A 12,787-nucleotide genomic window follows, 5' to 3' on the forward strand; every position below is an offset into this window, starting at 1 on the left:
GGGGGGGGGGCACATACCCCCCCTGTGTCCCCCCTACACATTGCCTATGCCAACTGGCCTATAATGATATTAAAGAGAATTGTTTTAAAAATCTTTAGAAATTAGTTTAGGACCTTAATGTGATTTGAGCAAATTCAAGAATGAATCTTGTAGCTGCACAACAAACAAAGAGGTGGATGAAAACTAGGCTCCACAGCAGAATTGGGATAAAAACCTTAATCCAAAATCCATCTGGATTCTGGCACAATACTATTTGGTTGTCTGTTTTGTACTACACCCAAAGAAAAGCACAATTAGCACTCCAGCTGTGAAGCTTACTATATAATATGTTAACTTCAGAAGAGACAGAACGTACATACTGCTTTACAACTGTTCGCTATAAGACTTGCAGTCTTCTTAAATGTCTTCTCGAGGTAGTGAGCAAATCTCTCATTTTCATTTTCTTTGGAGCCCAGCTGAAGGAATTCACCTACATGGGGTACACAGAAGGAAGTATTCAGTTTTAGATTAATAGTTTATGTAAGTAAATATGAAGATAAAAATAGAAAAAGACCTTACCACGCACCAAATCTTCAATCACCTGAGTTAAAACTGATACAATATTAGTGTTTCCTATCCGTGCTAAAGCTAAAGAAGCTGAAGACAGGATGAAATCACCAGCTAGTACAGCCTGCAAAAAAAAACAACAAGATTTTCTTGACGTCTGCTCACATAAATGACAATTGGGATAATCTTACGGTTTTTGCAGGGCTAGTCCCATCATAACATTTTCCTTTATTGATGCATATTATTGAAAACTGAAGAAAAAAAGTCATGCTATTTAAATTTTATACTGTTCCCTGGATTTTTGCTATAACTAACATAGCAAGCAGTGAGAATGTGACATATGAACATGCATTCCTCTGCTAAATGAGGAAACATCTCCATGACTATTACATGCTGCCATTCAGTAGACACAGAAGGATTTTTGAGTCTAAGTGTCAGTTTTATCCTTCTCCTCTTAAATATTTCCTGAATAATATGCACCATAAAGAGAGACTTTAGGTGTTTTGCAAGTTAGTGACACAAGCAAAGACCTTAAAAATCTTAAATTAAACTAATTATGTTACAATCTGAAAATGCTCATGATAGCTTAAAAGCTTTTCTAGCTTATTACTGAAACCAGGAAAACTGATATAGAAAATGCTTAAAAAGGTGCACTTTCATATTTTTTCAACAAGTCCTAATGGGAGTTGAATTGAGCAAGGACTGCATCTAGTTCACGAAGCTGCAAAGCTACTGCTGCTGCCACAGCTTCTTCATGCACTGATCTGGATCCAACCTGTAGGGAGCCCTCACTTCAGATTCAACCTAGGGCATAAGGTAAGTTTGACACCATTGGCATAGAGTGGTTAAAATCAGAAAGAGGTGTCTGAGAAAGGCACCCTGTACCTTGAAAAGACAGGAGTAGAAACACTTGGTCTACAAATTATATGACTAGGAATTATATGACCACCTAAGGCTGCCCAACTTTTTCTAAACATTTTCAGCTTCTACCATGAAGTATGCTGCACTACCAAGGCTCCAATCTCAAATCTTTAGCAATGTGACCAAAACATATGAGTCTTTACTTTGTCAGAACCTGAAAATAAGTCTTGCATAAAACAACTCACCTTTCTCTCTCCCCAGATTTGATTAACTGTCATTTTTCCTCGCCGAGAATTTGCTTCATCAATAACATCATCATGAACTAGACTAGCAGTGTGAATCATCTCTGTAATTATGGCCACGGAGCGTTGGCTTGCCTGTACTTCCCTAAAAACAGAAAAACAAACCAACTCTTGACCATCAATCAAGCATACCTCAATACACTCATGAAAAGGTTTTTGTTAGAGATGAGATGGAGACTTATTTCTCAATAAGGATTTTTCATGAATCTATCATGGGTTACTCTACCTTCCAAGCCTTGTAAAAGGAGACAAAAGCAAAATCAGAGAATTTTAATTGGACGGCTGCAACTTGTTACTACAATTTGAAGAGATGTAACCAAATCTTACATGGTTCCATTCTGCAACACCAAAGTTAATGGAAGTTATGCCACCGACGTCAATGGGAAAGATCATACTCTCTCTCTTTCCCTTCAGTATAGGCACTCAGCATCAGTTTAAAAGCTCCCCTTCCTTTCCTATAGCCTTCCCTACTGATACACCCTCAAAGTGCCCCATGGTTTTATTCCTGCACTGCTACTATAGGTAACAATCTAGTGTAATCTGTCCCCACTGTAACAGAACTAGATTCAAAGAGTCCATGACAGTGTTCTTGACGTGACAATATGTCTTCTATGAAAACCTTATAAAGTGGTTTGTTTTGGTTGTTTTATTGTTTCTTCTGGCTAAGCTATTTAACAAGCAATTCCAGTCCCAAAGTCCTAATAATCCGAGTTGACTGAAAGAAAAAACAAAAAGACCACAAACACAAACATAGAGCTAAGTGCAGGTCGCCTCTGGAACACAACAGTATAAAAGGTAGTGAGGTTCTGTACTGATTAACTCTCAAAGACTTAATATCCTCTGGGTTAAGTTCAATTTCATTTGCACCTGTGTACACAGATGACCTTCAAAACACGGATGGGGTTTAATAGGAGTGGATGATAGAATTTGACTTTAGAACTGGAACTCAGATTACTCTTGCTAATGATCCACAAACCTGAAGTGCAGTCGGCTCACTCCCCCACACCAATGCCTGGCCATCCAAGCAAATAAAAACAGGGTGAATGTAATGCAACAGATTTGTTCTACGATGAGGTACCATTTTTAGTCTGTTTTTATTTTTTATGAACATTACTGTACTATTTCCAATTACCACTAGCAATTTTTGAGGTACAATTTTTGAAAACCTTGCATGCAAAGTAAATTGAGTTTGAAGTGTACAAGAGGAAAAAATATAGACTACTTGTCTATATTAACCTTGTTTTCCCAGTCATATTTCTGTGAATGAAAAAAAATCTATAGGTGAGATTAAAAATAAAACAGAGCAAAAGGAACACTATTTATTTGGTGTCCAGCTACAGTGCAACCACTTTCTCCAAAGTTTGGTCATAATTCCAGGGCTAGAATGAGCTGTCTTTTGTGTTTCAATATGTTCAAAGGGTATTAATAAAGTACAAGATCACATGCTCATGGTTCCAAGAAGGCTCCACTCTGGAGCACAGCAAAGAGTGCCTGCCAGTCTTCCAGAAGGACAATTTCAAAGGGGGACCTCAGCGGTCAGGTATGCAGACCCTTTACAGTCTCCCTTACCTTCGCTGTGCTCCACCCTTGAGAGGCCTGAATCGCAAACTCTCCAAAGCTGGTTGACAACACACTAGTATCTGTAGAGGTAACCACAGCAGGCTTAGAAATCTGCATTCTAGATTCAGTGAACACAGAACAGACTCCACAGGTTGATTTTTCTAAGGTTTTGAGTAAAACTCCAAGAAGACAGAAGTTACCCTGTATCACGTACCACATCAGAACAGGGCTGTAAACACTTCCCGATCAAGACCACACCGTGACCCAATAAACCATTTTGGATGATCCAATGCCAATGAGTCAACTTTCAATAGCTCAGTTACTTTAAAAAAAAGACTGGTGCGGGACAAGTTATGAACAGACATAGACATGGTTAGCTGGGGATGAAGAATGACAACTGCAAATTACTCTATTCCTCAAAGGTGCCAAGCTGCTCTTCCAGCAGAAGGAAGCTAAAGCTAAACTACTTTCCAGGACTATGAGAAATTAAAGGGAAAAATGTACAAGATGTTGGAATCATTCAGCCAAGTATAAAGGCATTTAAAACTTCCTACACTGTCTGCATATATATTAAAATGCAAATATTAACAATGGAACTGGAAGGTGACTTCTTGCCAGTGTGGTGATAAAACTGCATCCTGACACCTATTTTTATGAAAACTCTGTATTGCTTTCAGTGAGAAGTTGTGCATACAGAACAATAGCAGGATGTGGCCTGGAGAAACTGTGAAAAAAGGAAATGTTTCTCAGCAGAAAAAGAAAAGCTAGAGACTTTTACAGCTGTTTTAAGGTAAATTATATTGTGTTTAAAAGCTTTCTTAGTTCCATACAATTATTTTTAGCATAGAGCAGCACGCACCTTAAAACAACTGTAAAAGTCGCCATCCTCTTTTATGCTTGGAACTCCCCTTGTCATAACTATGTCAGCAGACTGGACTTTCTGCTGGGAAGCAGCAGTAAAATGGCATCATGTACTGAGATACCCGAGAACTCATCAGTGGTATGGAGACAGCACAATGACAGACATTCCAAAAGCAAGTTTTGAAAAGTTCCATATTAATGTGTAGTTCTTCTCTGAAAAGTTGCTAAAACTGGTATTATACAGTTTGTGTGAAATGTATTTTTGGTTTTCATATCAAATGTACTAATTTTACACAGGAAAAATGTTTTTTAAACTATTATTTTTGCAAATTCAAATCCTACACGTTAATTACAGTAATAAAGTTCTGCAGGTCAAGTTGTACCTGTCAAATGCCCGAAAAAAACCTGACTGGGACATACTGAACTTTGTTTATGATGCTTAAGGATTAATAGAATCCTGATCGTTCAGTGTTAGCAATTTTCTACTATTATACAAACAGAGGAACACACTTTTAGTGATGGTCAGCAGGTAACTGGATGCTCCCAAGTTTATTTAGTATGAAGGCGCCATTTTTACACAGTTCTCAGTGTAAAACTACATAAATACAGTATATATTTAGCAAGTAGGCATTTTCAAAATGGAAAACCAGCACTCAAAACTGTGCCAGAGGTAAATGGAAAAGGAAAGCTGGGGAAGCACGGAATAGGGAAGTTGTGAGGGCAGCTGCCTGATGCAGAAGAGCTGAACAAGCAGCACACTATGTAGGCATCACTGTGGCAAATGGGGGAGATGAAAGAACACTGATACTGTGCATTGGTGAGGAACAGAGAGAGTAAGCACCAGAGGTGCACCGATACATCAGTCCAATATTGGACTGGTACCCACATAAAGAAAATTGGCTGTATCAGAAATTGGCTGGAAGTAGCCAATAATTTGGCCAATAAATACCTGTGCCTGCATATAGCCACAGTGCAGCACTCAGGCAATGAGAAGCAGAGCCCAGCTGCGTGCAGTTGGTAAGTCTGTTGTGGTGGAAGGGGATAGGGGAGGGAAGGGGTGTGGGAAGGTAGATCAATGTCCCCTGTGGTGAAGGAGGGAGGGGGCACGCGCTGCCAGCTGGGGTGGGGCGGGGCATGGGATGGAGCCACGGCTAATTGCAGGTGGGCAGTTCCCACCGCTGGGCGCACCCTGGGATGGCGTGTGCCCGAGATTTGTGTGGGGTGGGCGGGCTGCAGCTGTGGGCTAGAACCGGGCTCTTCTTGGTGGGGGTGCTGGGAGGGGGGCTATGAAGGGGGCTGCAGCCACCCCAAAATTTTGCTGTAGGCCCCTCCACCCGTAGCACTGCTCCCAGTGCCGTTGCTGCCTGCCTGGCACAGCCCTGGTTTAACCCCCTGCTTCCACCCATCCGCCAGAAAGAGCCGGGGCTTTGCTGGGCGGGCAGTGCTAGGAGTGGTGCTACGAGGGGGCTATGGCAAAATCTGGGGTGGCAGCAGCCCCCTCTGTAGCCCCTCTCCCAGTGCTTCTGCTGAGAAGAGCCTGGCACAGCCCCAGCACCAGCTTACCCACCCCACACAGATCTGGGGCACATGAACCCCCACCCCCCAAGGTGCGTGGAATGGCAGAAGCTGCCCCAGCCCGCCCCCTCCGGGCCGCAGCTCTATCCCACGCCCTGTCCCACCCCAGCTGGGAAACGTCTACCCCTGTCCCCTTCCTCCTGCAGGGGGCATTGATCTGCCACCCACACCCCTTCCACCACAACAGACTTACCAGCTGCAGGCAGCTGTATCAGAAATCAGATCATTAATCAGCTGATATGCCTCCTTAAATATCGGCTATTGGTATTGGTCCCCAAAATCTCTATCGGTGCACCCCTAGTAAGAACCCTAGTTTGGCGAGTGGCAAAGGCATCACTAGGTGCAATAGTACTTTAGGATTTCTCTTGCAATTTTGAAGGGTACGTCTGTTTCTCTGGTGAGTAACTTTTTCTCAAACGGTCCTCCCACCCTAATATTTCTACAGCTGCCTACCTTGTCTCCTATTTCAGCCCATCTGAAATATATTTCTACTTAAAAATTATAGCAGGGAAAGCTGTAGATTGCAGAACATGGGCCCAGCCAGGGTGTGTGATGATGCTGAGTATTTCTGTAGGTGTTGTGTGAAGAAACATAGGGGAAATGTGTGAAAACAGGATTCACACAATCCCAAATTAAGACCCCTTCCCAGGATTCCAGCACTCAAAGCAATACAGTCTCAACTATTAAAAAATAAGAAACTACGGCACAAGGAACCTAACTACTGGGACTTGCATTGATGGCAACAGGATCTTTAAGGGGAAAAGGAAAATCACACTAGCACAAAACAATTTACGTGCTCCATTCACTGATTCTGTAATGAGGACACAAGGAACCTGAACGTACCATTTTCCTTTCAGCAGCCACAATAAAGTGAACTTCCTAAAGAAAAACAAAGCAAAGGTAATCCATTGAGAATGGTTTAAGAGTCACTTCATCTAAATGGTACAACCACAGAACAGCTTGAAGGACAGGCATTATGTGGGTGGCGCTGTGTCTGTGTGTGGGGCCCCAGTGACTCCAGTAAGGTTCTGCACAGACACCAGAATCAAGATCACCCTACAGGTTAAGGACATAACATTTTGTCTGATGTTCTAGCATCTAAAAGAACATGCAGGCACCCTTTCCCTTCCTACCGTTATTTATGCAGCTAAAAGAATCGTATTTTACCAAGAAAGGGAAAAACAGGTAGGATCCAGAAGACCATGAAAAAATTGGGACTGAAAGGTAATGATATGCAGCAGCAGTAATAGTCACCAAAGGCAGGGAGAAGATAGAAAAGTTGGAGTCAAGAGAGTTGATAAAAATAGCCCTGCTCTCAATATGTGCTGATCTTTAACAGAAGCAGTGGCAGGGTAAAGTATAATCAGGCACCAAAATTAATTTACTCATGTTCTCCCTCCCCTGGCAGATACAAATGCTGTACCCCTAATAATGTTCCAATTAGTTTCCTGCACTGTATGGAGGTCTGAAGTTCCTACAAAAGAAAAGAAAATTCAGATATAAAGATAAGACTAATAAATTTAAATGTGCTTCAGAAGAAAGATAATGTTTTTCTTCTGCACTTTCCAAAAAAGAAAGTTCCAAACTTGGAGGGAAAATGAAAATCCTTCAAGCTAATGCTGTCAGAAAACAGAAATGGAATGACCAGAAAGCAATATTCTTTTCTTTAGGTGCCACCTGCACAGGATTTTCACACCTGGATAGTTTAAAAACAAACAAAAACAAAACCAAACCAAGCTTGACAAATAATTCACCAATAGGAAATGAAAGCACAGCTGTACAAATCAGTGATAAGTCAACACAACAGTATGAATAGAAAGTATGTGTTTGTATGTACTTAGTATATAGTACGCAATGACTAATAAAGCTCCCAAAATTTAGTATCATCTGCAATATGCTGTTAGAAGAATCATAAAGCTAGAAATTCCATGCAGAACATGGTCAACCGATAGAAGGGGATCTCTCAAAAATAAAACAAATTTATTCCTTGATTTGGTCTCTCCCACCATGAAAATGTGTCAGCATCTGTGGAGTGGAAACAGTGCACTGTGGACAAATTTGCATACATTTACAGAGATCTATTAGAGAGAAATAGGGATGGAACATGGAAAAAATGAGGAAAAGGAGGCTGGATACGCATTTGACTGGGACGGTTTAGGAACGTGCATCTTGCATGTTTGCAAGGGGTTGGACCTAGATGAATCGAGGTCCCTTCCAAACCAACAATTCTCTTTACCCTTCCAAAGCATTGTGATTTTCTTTCCCAGCATATCATTCCAAGGGAATGAAGACCAAGGAAAGGAGTTACCTAGTCTATGTCAACACAGGTGAAAGAAGTGAAATATCACAAATGGTTCAGAGAGTAATGAGGCGCAGCCCATACTGAAATCAACACTGCAAAAAATGCTAGGGACACCAGTTTGATGATCTGCGCTTATGTTCTGGGAGTATAGTCTTGATCATCACAATCTGGGTTGGCACTGAAAACACTTGGTACTGTACTGTGAAATAATATACAGGCTGACATGAGTTGTAGGCTGGTACTTTAGGGTTCATTTCAGTCCTCGTTGAGAACTCATTGTTGAGCATAAACCAATACCGCAAATCACTCTGCTAAGCTTTAGACAAATAGGAACATGGGAACTGGAAGAAAACTTATGGGTCATCAAATCCATTCCTTTGTTATGAGAGGCACCATGTCATACAATCCCTTTCGTACATTCCGTTTTAAAACTACTTTGGATTTTTGCTCCCACTATTCTGACAGCAAGGCTGCTTCAGAAATTGCTATACTGGCTAGCAGCCACCTAATTTGAAACAAATTCCTTCATGGCCAATGCATGCCCATTTAATCTTTTGCTAACACTGTCCTTCAGCTTAAATAGCTCCTCTCCCTCCCCTGACCCTCAGTGTACTTACAGACAATCATACTCCCTATCAGGCTTCATTCTGGCAGACTAAACAAACCAAGGGGTTTGTTTACTTTGCTAGACTAAACCATCCTGCAGGGTGCTGTGGACGGTTGAATAAGAAGAGGAAGACCTAGGACAAGCTGGGCCACCAACATCAAAGACTGGACGGGATTAAAACCAACTGATTGTACAAGGATTGCAAAAGACCAGGAAGAATGGGGAAAAAAAAGTTATTGTTACATCAAAGATGCCCCAAAGGTTGATGCGGCCTCAGGACTGACTTGACTTGACCCAACTTGACGAAACAAACCAAGTTCTAGCCTCCTCTCATTCTAGTAGCCTTCCTCTACATTTGTTCATTTCAATTCCAGGTCCCTTCCATGCCTATGTATCTCTGTGTGCTTAAAAGCTTCAAAGGACAATAATCTTATTTTTTTTAAGTGTGGATAACTAGACCTCTACATAGTGTTACAGGTGAAGCCTCACCAGCCTCTTGTACGATAATTCAAATTGTTCCCTCTCTCTTGAAGTACATCTTTAGAAGTATCCTAGGATCACATTTAACTTTCCCACAACTATATCCCATTGGTAACTTAGCCACTGTGGCTGCTGACAGACATGAACCCCCATGCCTGCCCACAAAAAGCAGGCATGAACCCTCCCCACTATGGCGCTTCCCAAAAAACAAAACAGCATTTTATTTACTGGAAGAGAAAGTCCCTTAATTTGACCCAGCTCTCCTGCATCTGAATAGATCACATGCTTCAGCAGGACTTTTTGCTGTTTTTACCTAAAGTTGATTCAATCAACTATTAGATAAATGCACCAAAAAATCCCACTGAAGCATGTAATCGACACAGACGTTGGGTAAGCTGGGTCAAAATAATGCAATACCTCTTCTGGGCATGTGCTCCACTTGGTGTGGGGGTGTACACAACTTAAAGCACTGTTTTTCTTCCATGTCCGTAAGCAGCCTCTGTGACCAACTGGTATGTCCAGGCCCATCTACATCTCAATTCTGTCAGGTCATAGTGGAAGTCTTGGTTATCAGTCTTTAATAGTATCACCTTGCAGCTGTATTATTAAAAAGAATCTTACTTTTTTTACTCCAATCCTCAGATTATCCAGTTTTTTTTCTGCATGATGTCCCAAACTTCCTCTGTATTGAAGATGACTTCAGCAACTCCACTAGTAACCTCCTGACACCCTGATTCTTTCCTTTTCAACACAACCCATTGCCTTCTCTCCTTTAACCAATACAGGGAGCATAATCACGTGTCACGGACATTTCCAAGAGATCTTTCTTCTACTTGAATACCAGGAGAACAGCCAGACCGAAGAAAGCCAGACAAAAAAAAAATGCTAAAACAAGTGAAACACCAGAGAATCCCTGGAGGCAAGAGACTTAAATTCAGAATTCCAAACGAGAAGCAATGGAAGGCAGAAAGGTCTGTTTTAACTCTTCCTCTTACCCCACTAACAGTCAAAATCTTCCATGAATGCTGACATGAAGGAAGTGCCTGGAATATGTGAGCAAAGTGTTTACTATTAACATTGGCAATATGCCAATAGCTTGTAGACAGCAGGTCTCATAACTCTGCTCTACTAGAGGTGCTCTCAAGGGCACACAACTCGAAGACTTCAGGAAATAATACCACTCCCTTGAGCTAAGAATCTAAATACATGGCAGTGAAAATCCTGCACCAGTGACATCTTTGGAGAAAATACATCTCATTGCTCAGAACACGTGAAAAGTACCAATTGCTTCCTGGGTTATCTTCTTCAATTACAAAAAACGTGTCTCTCCTACAAGGAACTTCTATCAGAGAAGAATTTGTTAACTATAGGGATGCTTATATAATTGCCAAATAATTCTGACGAAGTGTGAACTGGGTCACAGTGGTACAAGTAGTAACGAAGTATTTATATAGCAAGATGTGACCAAAATCCTTTCAAATAGTGTAACTGTGGATCTTACTTACCCTTCCACTGTTAAAACAACAGTACATGTCACAATTCTCCCAGAAACATGCATACAAAAATTATTAATTTTCATGAGTAGCTTATTATGTCATGAGGATGAAATTCTGTTAGCAATGGGAAGCAAAACTGAAATTTTGCAGGTGACCTTGCTGTTTTGATAAGGTTACTGGACACATTTCACAGAATTTTAAACTTGAGATTTATCAGATTTTTTCATTCCCATATATAAATTTCAAGACCAAAAGACTCACCTGGAGTTATTGTAATGAATGTTGCATGCCCTTGCCATTAGCACCACGATCATTGGTCGAAAGGCTTTCCCTCTTCCATCAAAGTAATATTCACACATTTCCCTAAGTTCTGCTGTACATACAAGTAGTTCCTGCAAGCCAAAAGAAAATATCAATATCAAAATTACAAAATTGACCTGTTGATATAAATGAACAGAATATTAGGAACATGCAATCAAATCCTCTGTTTGTGGTCTGTTTTTAGCTTCTTCAATGTATGCTGGAATTGGTTTTATTGCTCTTCACAGTACGTAGTTTAGAGCAACTCTTCATACTGCCTTGAAAAAAAAGATTGCTTCATAGTGCTGTGAAATAGAGTTTGCAAGATTATAAAATGTTATAATTCTCCATGTATAGAATCTAATTATTGGAAGGTCATCTTAAATTTGTCTCCCCCACCACTGCTATAGGCAAAGCAGCAGTGGAGAGGCAAGCAGTGGCAGGGGAGCAGGTGGTGGGGTAAATCAACCAGTCTGACCCCAGCCTCTTGCCCCCTGCTGCCTGTGCTCCCCTCCACTTGTGCTGCCTGCCCACTCCCGCTGATGCCTTCACTGCACCCATGCAGTGCCTGTGCCCCCTTGTGCCTGCACCATGTGCTACCTCCTGTCCTTGCCATAAACCCTCAGTCACAGCTCAAGCTGTGGCCCAGGGAGGGCACGGAGCACATGGTGGCTCCAGCCCCTGCCCAGCTTGTAATATCATCAAGCTTGTAATGATGTACTCCTCAACTTTATTTTACAGTTAAGAGGGAATCAGATAATAATCAAATAAGTATGATATCAAGATAAATCTTACTTCAATTTTTTAAGATTTAGGAGATATTAAATAAAAACCTTGTAAGTCAGAGTCACTTGATTGTTCTAGAGCATTCATCAAGATGTCTCACCTTTTTAATATCCTCATAGAGATTCTCCAGGTCTTTGCTACCAAGTTTAAAAGGGTCCTGATATTTTTCATCGCTAACCGTTTTGCTACAGCTGCATGCTTGTGATGCTGTTGTATGATGAAGCCTGGTAACAGTATTATTCAAAAGAATAAAAGTGTTTATGTGACCTTTTTTTTTTTACTTTACAAAACAGAAATAATCAAAGTTGTTTCCTTCCCACCCTCAAAATGTTTAAACAAGCAACTAAGAAGTGAAACACAAAGCAGCCTGTTGTTTTCTTTCACTTCCAGCCAATTTTGTAGAGTTTAGCATGGTTATGTGCCAGTACGTATATACTATGACTCACATTATGGGATGCTCGGTAAAATGCAATATTTGAGAAAATGTGGTAAGTAAACTACAGAGGACCTTTTGGAAATATAAAATCATTTTTTTCTCTGATGAAGTATTTTCAGGTGCAATCAAAACCTCTTGCAACTTAATGACAACAGAATTCCTCTACTCTCTCTCTTTGCCTCTGAAAAGATATCTTCTGTTATTTAAATACATGCTATTTTATGCATCCAGTCATTGTGGCTGAACACCTGGATCAAATTTATTTCTCAAAAGAGAGGCATAATGCAAAGAAATAAACTAAGCAATGCAGTGTGGCTGGGCCCTTTCTGGTTGTGCCAGGATTCATGAGCAGGGATCCGGGTTTTCTGTGTGCAGTGGAAAGATGCGGATTTTCTACTTTACAGGAGAAAAACCTGGGAAACCACAGGTTCCCCTTTGTAGGCAGGCAGTTTCAGCCTGCAAGAGGCTGTGGGAAGTGGGACTCAGGGGGCACCATGTGCATGTATGTGGAAACATGCACTTGGCCACCAGACAGCATTGTGGAGAACAGTTCACTCCATGTCAATCTTACCTCAATCCTGGGTAAGCTTTTTGAGAGAACTATCCTGGCACATGTCCACAAGGGGCCAGCAGGGGAGATTATGCTTAGGGGCAACCAACATGGGTTCACTAGAG

The 12,787-nt window shown here is 41.2% G+C and overlaps 1 protein-coding gene across 2 annotated transcripts in view; it reads right to left on the reverse strand.

The window, feature by feature from the left end:
• The window catches only part of PDSS1 (decaprenyl diphosphate synthase subunit 1), a 52,177-nt gene that overhangs the window by 23,379 nt on the left and 16,011 nt on the right, over positions 1 to 12,787 (reverse strand). The window contains exons 3-8 of one of the 2 annotated variants that reach the window (XM_019508268.1): positions 11,777 to 11,900; positions 10,852 to 10,982; positions 6,549 to 6,584; positions 1,653 to 1,794; positions 559 to 670; positions 360 to 469 (exon numbers count right to left, since the gene is read on the reverse strand). In XM_019508268.1, the coding sequence (XP_019363813.1) occupies positions 360 to 469; positions 559 to 670; positions 1,653 to 1,794; positions 6,549 to 6,584; positions 10,852 to 10,982; positions 11,777 to 11,900 (655 nt within the window). The remainder of the gene's footprint in view (positions 1 to 359; positions 470 to 558; positions 671 to 1,652; positions 1,795 to 6,548; positions 6,585 to 10,851; positions 10,983 to 11,776; positions 11,901 to 12,787) is intronic. The other variant, XM_019508269.1, reaches the window with a different exon arrangement.

The sequence above is a fragment of the Gavialis gangeticus genome, unplaced genomic scaffold (genome assembly GCF_001723915.1).
Source record: "Gavialis gangeticus isolate Ggan-Ray unplaced genomic scaffold, GavGan_comp1, whole genome shotgun sequence".
NCBI classification, from domain to species: Eukaryota; Metazoa; Chordata; order Crocodylia; family Gavialidae; genus Gavialis; species Gavialis gangeticus.